Source organism: Ixodes scapularis, unplaced genomic scaffold (genome assembly GCF_016920785.2).
Source record: "Ixodes scapularis isolate PalLabHiFi unplaced genomic scaffold, ASM1692078v2 PGA_scaffold44__24_contigs__length_19508400, whole genome shotgun sequence".
NCBI classification, from domain to species: Eukaryota; Metazoa; Arthropoda; class Arachnida; order Ixodida; family Ixodidae; genus Ixodes; species Ixodes scapularis.
In genome coordinates this window covers 9,984,217-9,997,711 of record NW_024609873.1, presented here as the reverse complement: position 1 = coordinate 9,997,711, position 13,495 = coordinate 9,984,217, and the positions used below count along the sequence as shown (strand labels likewise).

Sequence of the window (13,495 nt, the reverse complement as noted above, 5' to 3'; positions counted from 1 at the left end):
ACCGACGCCATCAGCTTTTAAAGCCGCGCAGGGCGTCACCTGAATTCCTCTGCCCCAAGGAAGCGATTCTTGTCGTGTGTTACAGAGATCTGACGGATAGGCTACCATGGGCTGGTACGCGTCATTGTTAAAAGGAACGATAACGAGGCTCCCATTGGCTTTCGCGGGGCGTAGTTCCAAAGAACGCCACCAGAGAAGCCCTTTCCATGACGGCGCAGCGCACGCAACGGCCCGGCCGCCGGTAACAAAGAGCGGTGGCCGCAAAGCCCACCCGGGCAAATTCCGGAGAGGCTGCACGGCCGAGCTCAACGCGGCGCAGCAACTTCACAAGAGCGCGCGCTCAGCCGTCGGCCGTTACCTCGGCACTAGCGAAACGTGGCCATCCACGCCGGCACGCCTCACAAGAACTATTGGAGCGGAAGAACATTAGTAGATCAATCTCTAAATTCTTGCCTTATTCCAGATTTTACAGAAATGAGCGAGTCATTTGAAATTTTGTCAGTACAATGTGTTATATATGTATTCGGTGTGCCATATCGCCCTCCATCTGGCAACATAAACATGTTGCTTCTTGTACTTGATAAATTACTCAGTTACATTAGTGACAATAACCTTACTCTCTTTCTGGTGGGAGATTTTACCATTGACCTAATAAAAACATCCACTGCTCACAATAATCCATATTTTCTCGTTGAATCAAACGGTTTCGAATGCGTTTCTACAGGAACGACAACAATAATTCATAACTGCTCCATTTTGCTTGACTACATTATTACTAATTGTCTTCATGATGATATATAGTCCTCCGGTGTAATTAGCTTCGATATCAGTGACCATTTGCTTATATTTCTTCTTTCGAACAAGCATTGCCCAAATAAAAGGAGAAAGCGGGAAGGCTTTAAGTTACGGATCATTACATTGCAGAGACTGGAGTTATTTAGGAACGCCATAAAAACATCTTACTGGGATTTAGTCTATGCTAATGATTCTCCCGACAAGGCCTATAAAGTATTTCTGGAAACATTACAACAAATTTACAATAACAATTTTCCTTATAAGATCATTAAGCCTGACAAAAAAAAGAAAAACCTTAGATCACCCAAGATTTATTAAAAAGAATTGAAATAAAAAAAAATATTTATATCATAGATTTGTTAAGTCTAAAAGAGAGCGATGACTTCGCAAAGTTTAAAGTATATCGAAACAAATTGAACGCCCTAACTAAAAACGCTAAGCTAAATTATTACAATATTATGTTCGGTAATATACAAAAACACGAGCCAGATAAGATATGAAAAAATATTAGCTGTGTTTTGAAACCACACGAGCATAAAACCATACTAAACAAAATTATTCATAGTGGGCAAGAACTGTCTGGTACGGATCTTGCGAACACCTTCAGTGACTACTTAGTCAACCCAGCGAACACCCACGTAAGTACATTAGTGATAACATTCATTCGTTCTTCTTAAGTACAACAGATGAGAGAGAAGTAGCGTCAGCGTTCCGCAGTGTGAAAAAAGAGCAAAGGGGAAGATGCAAATTATTTAAAGATACAACCAATAAAATTTGTTATTGACTTGTTATCTGCACAGTTGACGTTTTTATCTAATATTTCAATGTCTTCTGTAGTATTTACTAAACTGGTGCAAGTTGTAAAGGTTGTATTGCTTTTTAAGAGCGGAAAAAATGTGTTGGGGAAACTATAGGCCTATAACCATACTATTCACTTTTTCTAAAATGTTTGAAAAGTTCTTCATATTAAACTATCAGCATATCTGGAACGCTACTCGGTATTAATATGGCGACTTTACTTTAGAAAATAAAGATCTACGGAATCGGCTTTGCTGTCTCAGAAAGGAGAAATAATTAAAAACATCGAAAATAAACTCCTTATAATAGCAATATACGTGGATGTTTCTAAAGCCTTTGACTTAGTTAATCCCGAAATTATTTTGAGAAAGCTACTGAGCTACGGTATACGGGGACCTACATTTAATTTATTTAAGTATTTTCCCGCTAAACACAGACAATATGATAAAATCAACAGTTCAGTATTATGCACCAAGCCGGTAAAAACAGGAGTACATCAAGGAAGTGTATTAGGCCAGCTATTATTTATTTTATTCACAAATGAAATTGAACGTTTTGTGCCTGATTGCAAGGTTATAGCCTAGGCTTATGATACTACACTTTTCTTGAAGGGTTATACATGTAACGAGATGCAACTGTCAGCAAATCGAATGTTCTCCGATCTTAGCCTTTGGGATGAAGTAAATAGATTACAAATTAACACGAGCAAAACTAAATGCGTACTACTCCGTTCAAAAAACGTAACAGTCCCTTATAATTTAAATATTAATATAGGTGGCGAAGACATTAAAATTGTGAAAACGTTTAAAATATTAGGCGTACTCTTTTCCGATACTTTATCATGAAATGACCATGTAAACTATATTTATCAAAAAGCCAAAAAGGCCGTAGGATCCAGATATCGCTCTATTTTAACCCCACTTGTTACGCAGATCATCTACCACGGTCTTGTCCAGTCAAATTGTGTGTATTGCCGTCTGGTATGGGGCACCACCACCTTACAAGATGTAAACACACTTCTGACCCTACAAAGAAAAAGCCTTAAGAGTGGTCGCGAATGTATCGTATTTTTTTTCACGCAGATCCGCTTTTCATACGTTATAAGATTGTTAGAATAATAAACATGTAGAACTTCCGCCTCCGAACATCATACAATCTTGCAATAAATAGTGAACATAGCCATACTCTCCAAATATTCAACTTAGGAATATAAACATACATAGAACGCGTTTAAATGAACAGCGGTATACATTCACCCCCGAACGAAATATGGCTAGGATTCATTAGGTACACTCTACCATTCTTACTAAAAACGTTTCATCAAAGGGGGCATTTTTCTCACAATCTGCCATTTGAAGTATTCATGCATATTCTATCTACCCTGCGAATGTTAGTTATTTGCTATGGTTTTTCAAGTGTGCATTGTTAAGTGGTATATTATGTAACAATAATGTCTTATTTCATTTGTTTTGTACTTTGAGCTAAAGTGCACCTCTGTGTATATATTTATTTTGCATGTATTGTGTTGCATTGGTGCATGTTTAACTGTTGTCGAATGCTAGCTGCCATCTTGGAGCTGGGGCCTCGTCAAGCTGCACTTGTTACAGCTTCTTGTCTTAGTTGCCATCTTTATTGTGAAAGAAAATAAAATATTGATTGATCGATTGATTCATACTTTCGCATTAAGAACTCATAAGAAGTGCTTAGGCGCCCTAGCAATTTTTTTCGAAATTACTTAGCTAATGGCCATGCTTACCTGCAAGCACGTTAATTCTCAACACACTAACCAATATCGGGAAATCCGCCTGGCTCTGCTACGTGTGTGCCATGCGATTCACTTTAAGCGTGACCGCAGCCGGCGTTATTGTCCTATCAAGTGGCACCAAATGTGCACCATCGCGGAACTCATCGCCTTCGAGCATTTGCTATCTTCGACTAAACCAATCACTCACTGTGAATCCGCCAAGATCCTGCGCTTTTTTTTTTTTTTTTTTTTGCGCGTGATTGCTTTAGGCAGTTATAGAAATTCAATCAATGAGATTGCAGCGTCGGCCTAGGCCGGACGAAATGGGGTATACAGAGTGAAGCAAAGTGATCGATGCCTGTTCCAAGGGACGGCATAAATCGGTTTCTAAACCTATTTGGCTTCGATTTTGAACAGAAGTGGACGAAGTGCGTGCATAAAGGGTACAAAGCGTTCATTGGAATAAATTAGCTTAGCAAAATTAGTAATGAAAAACTTAAAGCCCCTATTTATACTTCGTCTCACCCTACGATGGACTAATGGCAAAAGCTACGGACCGACAAATCCAATCACGAGCCACTTAGAAATTGTGCAGTATTTCGCTTTGATGGACGTATCGGTGCCCGCGTCTCGGATTACTGATGAAAGGGACGTGTGGGCAGTGGTTTGAATCGAAGGGCACTGAATGACTCAACAATTTTACATCTTAAAGAAAGCCACGACATATAGGCATATAGGCTCTTTGCAGCGTCGAAGCTATAGAAATGATCCGGCGCTTTTGGATTCGAGCATTATTCGTCCACCCCTAATCAGTGTTAAGCGTGTCATCGTGTCATAGTATAGCGTGGAACGTGATCGGACCTGGCGGCCCGCGGCTTTGGCCTTTAGTCCATCGCCCGATGAGACAAAGTATAGTGCGGCCGTGCGCTAATTAAAGGCGTCTGATTGGTGCAACAGCCGTAGATATCGGCAGCGCTCTTCGCGTTGAGAAGGGGGTTGGTGGTGAAGGCACCGAGCACCGCAGTTTTCAGCGTCAGCTTCGGTGATGACACCACTGGTGACGCTGGCTTGTTTTGGAGGTTTCGCTCCTCGGTGATGCGCCTCACCCAGCATGGAAATGTATGCAGACTGTTTGTATGCTGTATAAACCATGTGACTCCTCCGACTTTAAGGCTGGTTGACACTAAAGTCACTGGATCCTGGGAAAGTAGCGCCATTGCCTTTCCTGCCTGCTAACCGAACATAAACAGATACTAATATACAGAACACCAAAACCTCGCAAGGCGATTGGCTAATCTGTATACGTCGCCATAAAATCGCCATCTTGGTCAATTCAAATCTTCGAAGCTTCCAGAGGGCTGTTCTAAACCAGTCTCGCCAAAATCACCATAGAGCATCATCGTACTTGAAGCGTTCCTCGCTAATATAAGCGCCTTTGGCAATCTGTATGCAATCAACATATCAGTCATGCCAATCTCCACGGAACTCCTACAATTATATTGTATTTCTTGCGTATATTAAAACTGTAAACTTAATATTTAGTGCCTTCAAGCGCCGACACAGCATGTGGTGGTGGCACGAAGATGTACGCTTGTTTCGCCGGTGTGTGGACTGGATAGCAAAATATCGTTGTACAAGAAACGTGCCATAAAGCTACCCCTCACATGCGTGTTTGGATCCGCTCACCAAGAACGGAGGGTTCAAGCAGAAATTTCTGTTGTCACAAACCAACATGGCTACCATACGAGGAGCTTGGCGCTAATTTTCCAGGATCCAGTGACTTTAGTTCACACAACACCATTTTCTAAATTTCCGTTCTGATTCGAATGCTGACGTACATGTCACCGGGCATGGGCGTTTCATATTAAGCGTGGCCACCAGTTCAACGAGATAGCCTGGGACACGACATTTGAGCCACGAACGTTTTGGTAACCTATACGTAACGGAATATAGCGTAAAAAAACGGTGCTGTGTGAACCAGTCTTTAGAGTCATCTACATACTCAGTGTGCACCAGTGTTAACGCTGATCCCTTTCCTCACACCTCTATGCCGAGTGTGCAAATAGTGAAAAACCTATCAAATCGAGTGCAGAAGTAGTGTACATAATGATGGCATGATGGCATCATGGCATGTAGTTAGTTAATCAAAATGAGGATTAGACGATGCCTCACAAAGTAGGGCAAAAAAGCGCGGTAAAACGCAACGCAAAACAGGAATGCTGCATCATCGCCAGGGTGCGGAGGGGAGAGCCATCTTATAGCGGCCGCGTGTCGTGATTCCAAGATGGAAGCGCCTATCCGCCAGAGGGTAAAAATGTCTTTAGGGTGCCAAGCAGACGACGTAATGTAGCCGAAAATATTTCAAGAAAAAAAAGAGACAACACATTTTTTCTGATGATCTCTTTTAGTCTTAAATATTATGTCATATTGGCAGAATAAAATTATTCTTGCACTGACAATTCTTACATAAAGGAACACATCGCAACTGGCTCAGAAGCGTCGTCTGCTGATGTCAAGGAGGTAGGAAGTTGGTGGAGGCGACATAACGCCACGAGAGGTGAAACCGGGGGAGACCTCCGGTTAGGAGGGACGCGCCCCCAACGATGACCCAAAAAGAACAAAACCAAAAAAATAATATTGGACAGAAAGAACATCTGATTTGGCGCCAACAGCTGTTTTGGTCCCCGTTGGGGGCATTGTCACCGACCGCAACCTCTACTTCCGTCTTTATTTGGGTTTTTAACCTTTTGGCTGGCTAGAACCGGTATGCCGCCTTCTCTTTTTTCTACCTCCATGGCTAATACCGAGGTCGAGAGGAGCACCCGTCATGGCCGCCAGCGATCTTACGGGCCGCCGTATGTCAACTGTTGCGCCACTCCCCTTTCGTTAGCAGACGGACGCCATAGGCAGAAATTTCAAGTTCTTGATTTCGACCTCTTTACTGAATTAAGCTTGATCACTGAGCTTTTGATATCCTTAGTGCACGTTCTTCGACCACGTCTGTTTTAACTATGAGCTCAATACCTTTACAAACCGACCCTTGTACTGTTACCTTCCTCAGCCTGCGAAGGAGGCATCAGTGGCCTGCAAGATCGAGTGTCGGCGCGGGAGCAGAGCTGCACTTGCCAGTCTGACAGGTGAGAAGAGAACACCGTTCCCACGACGAGGCCGGCCAAGTACACGCTCTGTCCAACGGAGACCAGCCATTTGCTCTGGCACACAAGGTTCCACTGGGGACGAAAATGCAAGCAAGTCAGACCATACTTTAAGTTAACGCGAAAAAGTTAATGTCAAGTCATTGAAAAGCAGCTACAGTTTCGAAATCTTCCTTCTCCGTTCCGTATTGTGTATGCAGCTAGATCTAAATAAATGATCCAAATTATGAGCTATCAATTCAGTTGGCAGCCGTGCGACACAGGCGTCAGTTGTGTGAAGCGAGCAAACGCATCAGTAAGCTGATTTTCTCCGGCAGTTGCATTCATACGGACTCGACGAAAGTGTGTGAATCAGACTTTAGCGTTGTGTGTGGCTAACGCAACGCTAACCCAAAGATGTTTCATACTTACCGATGCTCCATTCATGCGCTACGCAACGCCGCGAGCTTCGTATAAACATTCGCTATTCATTTTTGAGTGCGTACGCATCGGCCATCTGCGTTCCCGTCTCGTCACTTTTATTGCGCGAGGGACGGCGCGAAAACGTCCCTAGATTGCTCGGAACAGTTTGCATGGGCACATCTAGATGGTGCTGCGTATGCCGCGTATTAGTTTGTGTTTCACACGAAAGGTCTGGCTTGTCGTGCTCCGCGATGTTCTGCCCGCAACATGCGCGTGTCATGCCCAGTGCTAACGTAATGGTCTTTACGCTATTGTGAAACCCTCGATTGACCCATAATTTACATTTGGGCTGGTTTCATGCCCGAGAGAGGTAAAGCTCGAGTATTGCAAACATGCGTTACACGCAGGCAAAGGCAACAAAAAGCATACTTAATCGATCAAAATGGTGAGTTCGGCTAGTTGGATCATAGAGACTGAAAGCGCACAACACATTAGCAGGCAATTAATGGTTATAACTCTGTTCCTGTTTTGGGCGCCTTTAGTCCACCCTTAGTTCATAGTAGGTAATGCATACGCGACCGAACATAAGGCAAACTCAGACATAATTAGCCATAAGCAATCATAAAAAAGTCTCTACTGTTTGTAACAAGCGAAATTAGTGAGTTTTAGTTTTGAGCAAACGAGCCAACGCAAGCAATGTGCGTTTGCTCTAGTGTTGCATGGTCCACAGTGATCGTGCGCGGAGACCGAATTGCGGTTTTCGATTGGCGCAAGTTGACGACGCGCATGTACAGCGTGGGCACGCTACACTAAAGGCTCGTTCCCACAGCTGCGTTTGACTACGTTTGACTGGGCTCAAACTGCTTGCCTCGAGCTGGTGCTATGACGACCCTACATGCGACGTGCAAACGGGGAGGCGCTGTGCTGTACGACGCAGCGCAACGCAATCGACGCAACTGTCTGAACGAACCTTAACTCAAACGCACACCGCTTACGTTCGCTCCTGTACGCAATACTAAAACTCACAATATTTATCACTCCGGCCAGAGGGAATACACCATTTCCATTAATCTGTCACTGCGCGCGTGGCATTCTGGGAACCTGCCGGCCAGGACCGGAGCGCGTATGGACTTAGCTGCCCACTAATTCCCACACCCCGAACCACGTAATCCATGGCCCGAAGCTTTTGTACTAATGATAATGCTCGAGAAAAAAAAATGAAGGATATTTCTAGGAAACTGTTCATTGTGTTTTTTTTTTTCTCTTGACAGAAAAAAAAGAAACAGGAAACTAAAAGAATCTAGCTTACTACCAATACTGAGAAACCTACTAAGCAAAGGTATGCAACGTACGCTAAAATTAACAAAACTCATTATGCAAATAAAAAAAAAATGAAAGCCGTTTACAACTCCCTGTAACGCCGAATTAGAGCGCAGCTCTTGAGGAGGAGGAGGGAAGGGTACTGGGGGGTGGGTCAAGTGACCTCGGGGGGGGCGGGGGGTCACGTGACCTTGTGGGAGTCACGTGACCTTGGGGCGTCACGTGACGTCGGGGGGGGTCACGTGACCTGGGGCCACGTGAAGATACCGATGACGTCATCAGTAGCGTCACTGATGACGCCATCAGTGATGATGATGACGATGCGGATGCCGGTGACGTCATCTGTGACGTCACTGATGACGTCATCAGTGATGATGACGATGACGATGCGGATGCTGGTGACGTCATCAGTGACGTCACTGATGACGTCATCAGTGGCTATGACGTCAACGGGGGTCACGTGACCTCGGGGGGTATCCCCAGGTCACGTGACCCCAGGGGGGGTCACTTGACCTGGGTAACCATCGTGACCCTCGTGAGGGTAACCCTAGTAACCCTTGTGAGGGCAACTCTCGTGACCCTCGTGAGGGTAACTCTCGTGACCCTCGTCAGGGTAACTCTCGTGACCCTCGTCAGGGTAACTCTCGTGACCCTCGTGAGGGTAACTCTCATAACCCTCGTGACCCTCGTGAGGGTAACCCTCGTGAAGGTTACCCTCGTAACCCTCAAAAGGGTTACCTTCACGAGGGTTACCCTCACGAGGGTTACTAACCCTCGTAACCCTCGTGAGGGTTACAAGGGTAGGTAACCCTCGTGAGGGTAACCTTCGTGAAGGTAACTCTTTTGAGGGTACCCTCGTAACCCTCGTGAGGGTTGCGAGGGTAAGTAACCCTCGTGGCCCTCGTGATCCTCGTGAGGGTAACCCTCATGAGATTAACCCTCGTAACCCTCGTAACCGTCACGAGGGTTACGAGGGTTGCGGTTACGCCGACGCCGACGCCGACGGCGACGGCGACGCCAACGGCGACGGCGACGCCAACGGCGACGGCGACGCCGATGCCGCTCAAGCCGGGAACGGGCCCCTAAGAGCTGCGCTCTAAAAACATATCGCACGTCGCTTCGCCGACAGTGGAGGTGAAGAATTAAACAAACTAGTACCATATTAAATTTGGCCATCAAAAAAAAAAAAAAAAGCGGTACGGTGATGGATTAAGGGAAAATACGGTAAGAAACAACCAGCGCTTGTAGTTGCCTGCTGCCTGTATTCAACGTCACACTCTTTGCATTGCCCTAATAGCATACGGAAAACTAACATTGCTCTGCTGTTAGTATGAATTGCGCAGCACCATGGCTGTAAATGTTAATAATATATGAAAATAAAGTTTCGAGCATTATAAAATAGAGGAGTCATAACTCTGCGCTGCCTGATATTTCTTCGTGTAGTGTATTTAAACACGCGACGAATCCAAGTGTTAATGCCGCCTAACGCATATTGCGTGGTTAATATATTTTCACGCATTTGGTCAACGAAAAACGTGCGACTTGTTAGACAGAATTAGCATCAGCTACTACACCAGCATATATGCATACTTTTGTGTAGTATAACATTATAATTAACGAGCGGTGGCTGCAAGTTAACCGCAAAAAGCCGGCGTCACACTCCTCGTACACCATACGAACGACAGTCTGATACAGATTCGAAGGCGAGTTACCGCGAAATCCGTGCTTCGAATGCCGCATAGTAGTGTGTTTAGGCAGAAACTTGCAACACGGCATTCGAAACAGTAATATTGCGTTGACTTGTGTTTGCCTGACTGTCTTTTAGATGATGTATGTGCAGTGCGACCCCGGCTTTACACAGTAAAAACCCAATACAACATTTAGCATGATAAAAGGTATGGGGGTCAGTGGCCGAGTGCGTTAGCGAACCGCAGCTCAAATCACGTGGAGCGAAAGCTCGCGCTACAAAACCCAGGGACCCTGGGCTCAATCCCGACCCTTGGTTTGATTTGGACGAGCATCGCACGGCGTCCGGTCGTGTGTTCCTACTACGGGATGCAAGTTTTAAGACCCAAGGCTAGCAGTCGTACTTCACTAGCTAAGCTTCTCATCTACAATGTAAGCCAGTGTCCCCGAACCACAAAGGCATCTTACTCTGCATAAACACGAATCTCAAATTTGGTATTTTGGTTTTGGGAAGATTATATTGCTAATGTCAGATGCGTAGTGAAAGATATGCCAAATTAATAAAGCACCAAAAAACATTCAAGAATGGAATAATGTAAGGTCATGGAACCTGGCTAAAAACTCTTGCGTTGTAGATCTAGGTCGGTATTTTTAAGGGAATATTGAACCAAACAATTTAGTGTCCATAATAAGTGGCGCACGTTCTTTCCGCGAGCCAGCAGCCGCCGCTGTGAGAGAGCACACGTAACGAAATCGACGTCATAATCCTCCATATGCGCTTAAGACGACGGTGAATGGTGTAGGGACTGGAAGCACCGACAAGCGAGTCCAGTCTCGGCAAAGGAAAAGAGAAAAAGACGCGCGCGCTAGCTATACGCTCACGCGCTCACGCGCTCACGAAGAGCAGTTCCATCGAGCCCCGCCAAAACTTCCGTCCAAGCACAGTGACGTCAACCTGGCCAAAAACGCCCGAAGAATCCCCGGCCGCCGGCCTACATAAAGACGTTCCAAAACAACGTTCTATTTCAGTCGTGTCTCGTCAGGAACTGCTCTTCGTGAGCGCGTGAGCGCGTGAGCGCGTGAGCGTATAGCTAGCGCGCGCGTCTTTTTCTCTTTTCCTGTGCCGAGACTGGACTCGCGTGTCGGTGCGTCCAGTCCCTACAGATATGCCCCCCCCCCCCCCCCCCCACCCCCTTAGAGAGGAGGTAGGACGAACGATTAAAGCCCACAAACATTCTTTCACCACAATGGTACGGGCTTCGGCTCAAAGGAGACCAAAGAGAGGCTTTTCATCTCCACAAGTGAAAGCTACGTGCTTGTTAGACCTATTAATCGCTTACCTTTTACACCAGACACCGCTGTGTAGATGAAAAACTTGTCTTCATTATCACTTTCCCTAGAGCCCACACATTTCAATGTCATCTTAAGCGTGAATGGGAGACTTTGACGACGATTTCGTTGCGTGTGCTCGCGCACACCATCGGCTGCTGGCTCGTGGAAAGATCGTGCGCCACTTATTACAGGCACTGAAATGTTTGGTTCAGCATCTCCCTAAAACCAAAATTGCTGGATTATCATTGCAAGGAAAAAAAAAAAAAAAAAAATCATTATTTAAAACTTGTTTTTTTGTTGTTTTTTTTCCGGCCTTGAAAATTTTGGGAACTTTGCATCCCTATGCCTTCACTCTAAGTAGGAGATGACAAGAAGCGCAAACAGCGGAACGAACTATAACTCACGGGAGCGTGCGTAAGCAGGTGCCATCAGCGCGAGAAAGTGGCTTTCGAATGACGAAGTGCAGTTCCTCACGTGATCGTGCAACGTCATAAGGCGGATAATAACACGCCAACGAATAGCTAAGCGCAACGTTACTAGATTACCTCAGATGTGGAGATCCACCGGACGGGGGTGCCCCTTCACCCTTTCAATCCGCCTGCCATTGTTGAAGTGCAATCAATATTTTCATGTCGAAACTGTCTATTCCATACACTGTGGTCAAACGCTACCTATAAGCTGTGCGTCATAAGATATGTATTCTATGAACTACACTGCAGTTACCATAGTTGTCGTCTTAAAATCGGTGCTGCGTCGAGCGACCAGAAGCTAGCCGTGGGAGCGGAGAGGGGGAAACTGCTCGTGCAACAACATCTCGGGGCAGTTATGTAACTGAATGGATCAGTAACGCTGCCTCAGCGCAACGTCGCTCAGCGGACATATTGCGTCATGACTTCGCACAGCAACCGATAGATAGCGTAGCGGGCGCGATAAACCTAAAGCCCCTTGATAAGATTCACGCTTTGCGTTTCATGCAAATGCCGCAAACCGTTGTTCTTTTGAAAGCCCAACAGACGGGCCAACGTTCCTAGATTAGATCAGCTACGGAACTGCACACGAGCAGTATACTCCCTATCCCCCAAGGATCAGCTCCCGCCGTTCTACTCGCCAGCAGTTTGGTCATGACTGCCGTGGTAGCTGCAAGGCTCTGGGTACCTGCAGTGTATTCTAGGGAATAAATATGTTTCGATGTACAGCGTATGCGCAGTTTTACAACGGCAATGTAGATTCCGCTCGAAACGACCAACACCCCATTTCTCTCGAGAATCTATCACTCTTTCCTCCTCTAGGCGGGTCCCTCACTCTTTCATTTTGACGCTAGCGCCTCCTAGGCTGCCCTTCTGCCGAGCGCCGCGACAGGTGACAGCAAGCAAACCCTTTCTAGATTGGTGTTTTCTCCGCGATTTGGACTCGCGGCTCTCATGTTTTTTTAACTGGAGTATGAGTGAATCTTTCCATAGCTTCTCGTCTGGAGGAGGAACGCGAGTTTTGTTGACGCTTCGGCTGTGCGTCTGTGCTGATCACTCGGTTCGAGATCCCATGCAATCTTACGCTTTATAAATAGTCATAAATAAAGTTGACCTCTAAGATGTGTCGTCCTAATCTCACTTCCTCTTCAGCAGACAGAGGCGCCAAGGCTATAAGCGCAAAATAGCACATTTACAACATATTCTGTTTTGTCGCGGTCTTCGTAAACATGATGAAGCTAGTGTAGATTTCATTTGTGCAATCCTCAGCCTGTGCTTCGCACACGTGTGCCTCTACTGAAACTGAATCCTGGCATCGATCCCCCGCAGACACATACCTCTTCAATGACGGTGTGTCCGTACAAGCTGCTGTCGTACTCCCAGGAGGAACAGGGTATCCGCACCGCTTCGGTGTCGGTTGCGTTCCAGACGTCTTCGAAGCACTGAGTCCTCGCCTCCTCTTCCAGAACACTGGCGTTGGTCGCGGAGAGAAGGGTGCGTGTCCAGTTAACCGACGAAGTGGAGCAGCGGTAGGGCACGTTGGGGGGAGTCACGAACACGACCATCATCAGGTTCCAGGTGACCGGCATGCCGCGAAGAAAGGCGAACAGGCTGATCAGCAGGTGGCACCTCGACAGGTTATCCACCAGCGAGTCCACGGTGGCGGGAGCCATTTCCTTGTTTCGCTGACATGTAAAACATTTTGCTGTCGTTATTGAATTGCACCTGGAACCCATTACACTGAGCATGAAAGTTTATAGCTGCATTCGCCGAGAACAAGCAACCGTTATTTAGTT

General features: G+C 46.0%; 1 protein-coding gene across 1 annotated transcript in view; it reads right to left on the bottom strand.

Moving 5' to 3' along the window:
• Positions 1-13,495, bottom strand: part of LOC8028483 (organic cation transporter protein-like) — a 109,472-nt gene that overhangs the window by 64,344 nt on the left and 31,633 nt on the right. The window contains exons 2-3 of the mRNA XM_040205960.2: positions 13,037-13,384; positions 6,464-6,567 (exon numbers count right to left, since the gene is read on the bottom strand). Of these exons, the coding sequence (XP_040061894.2) occupies positions 6,464-6,567; positions 13,037-13,372 (440 nt within the window). The 5' untranslated portion in view covers positions 13,373-13,384. The remainder of the gene's footprint in view (positions 1-6,463; positions 6,568-13,036; positions 13,385-13,495) is intronic.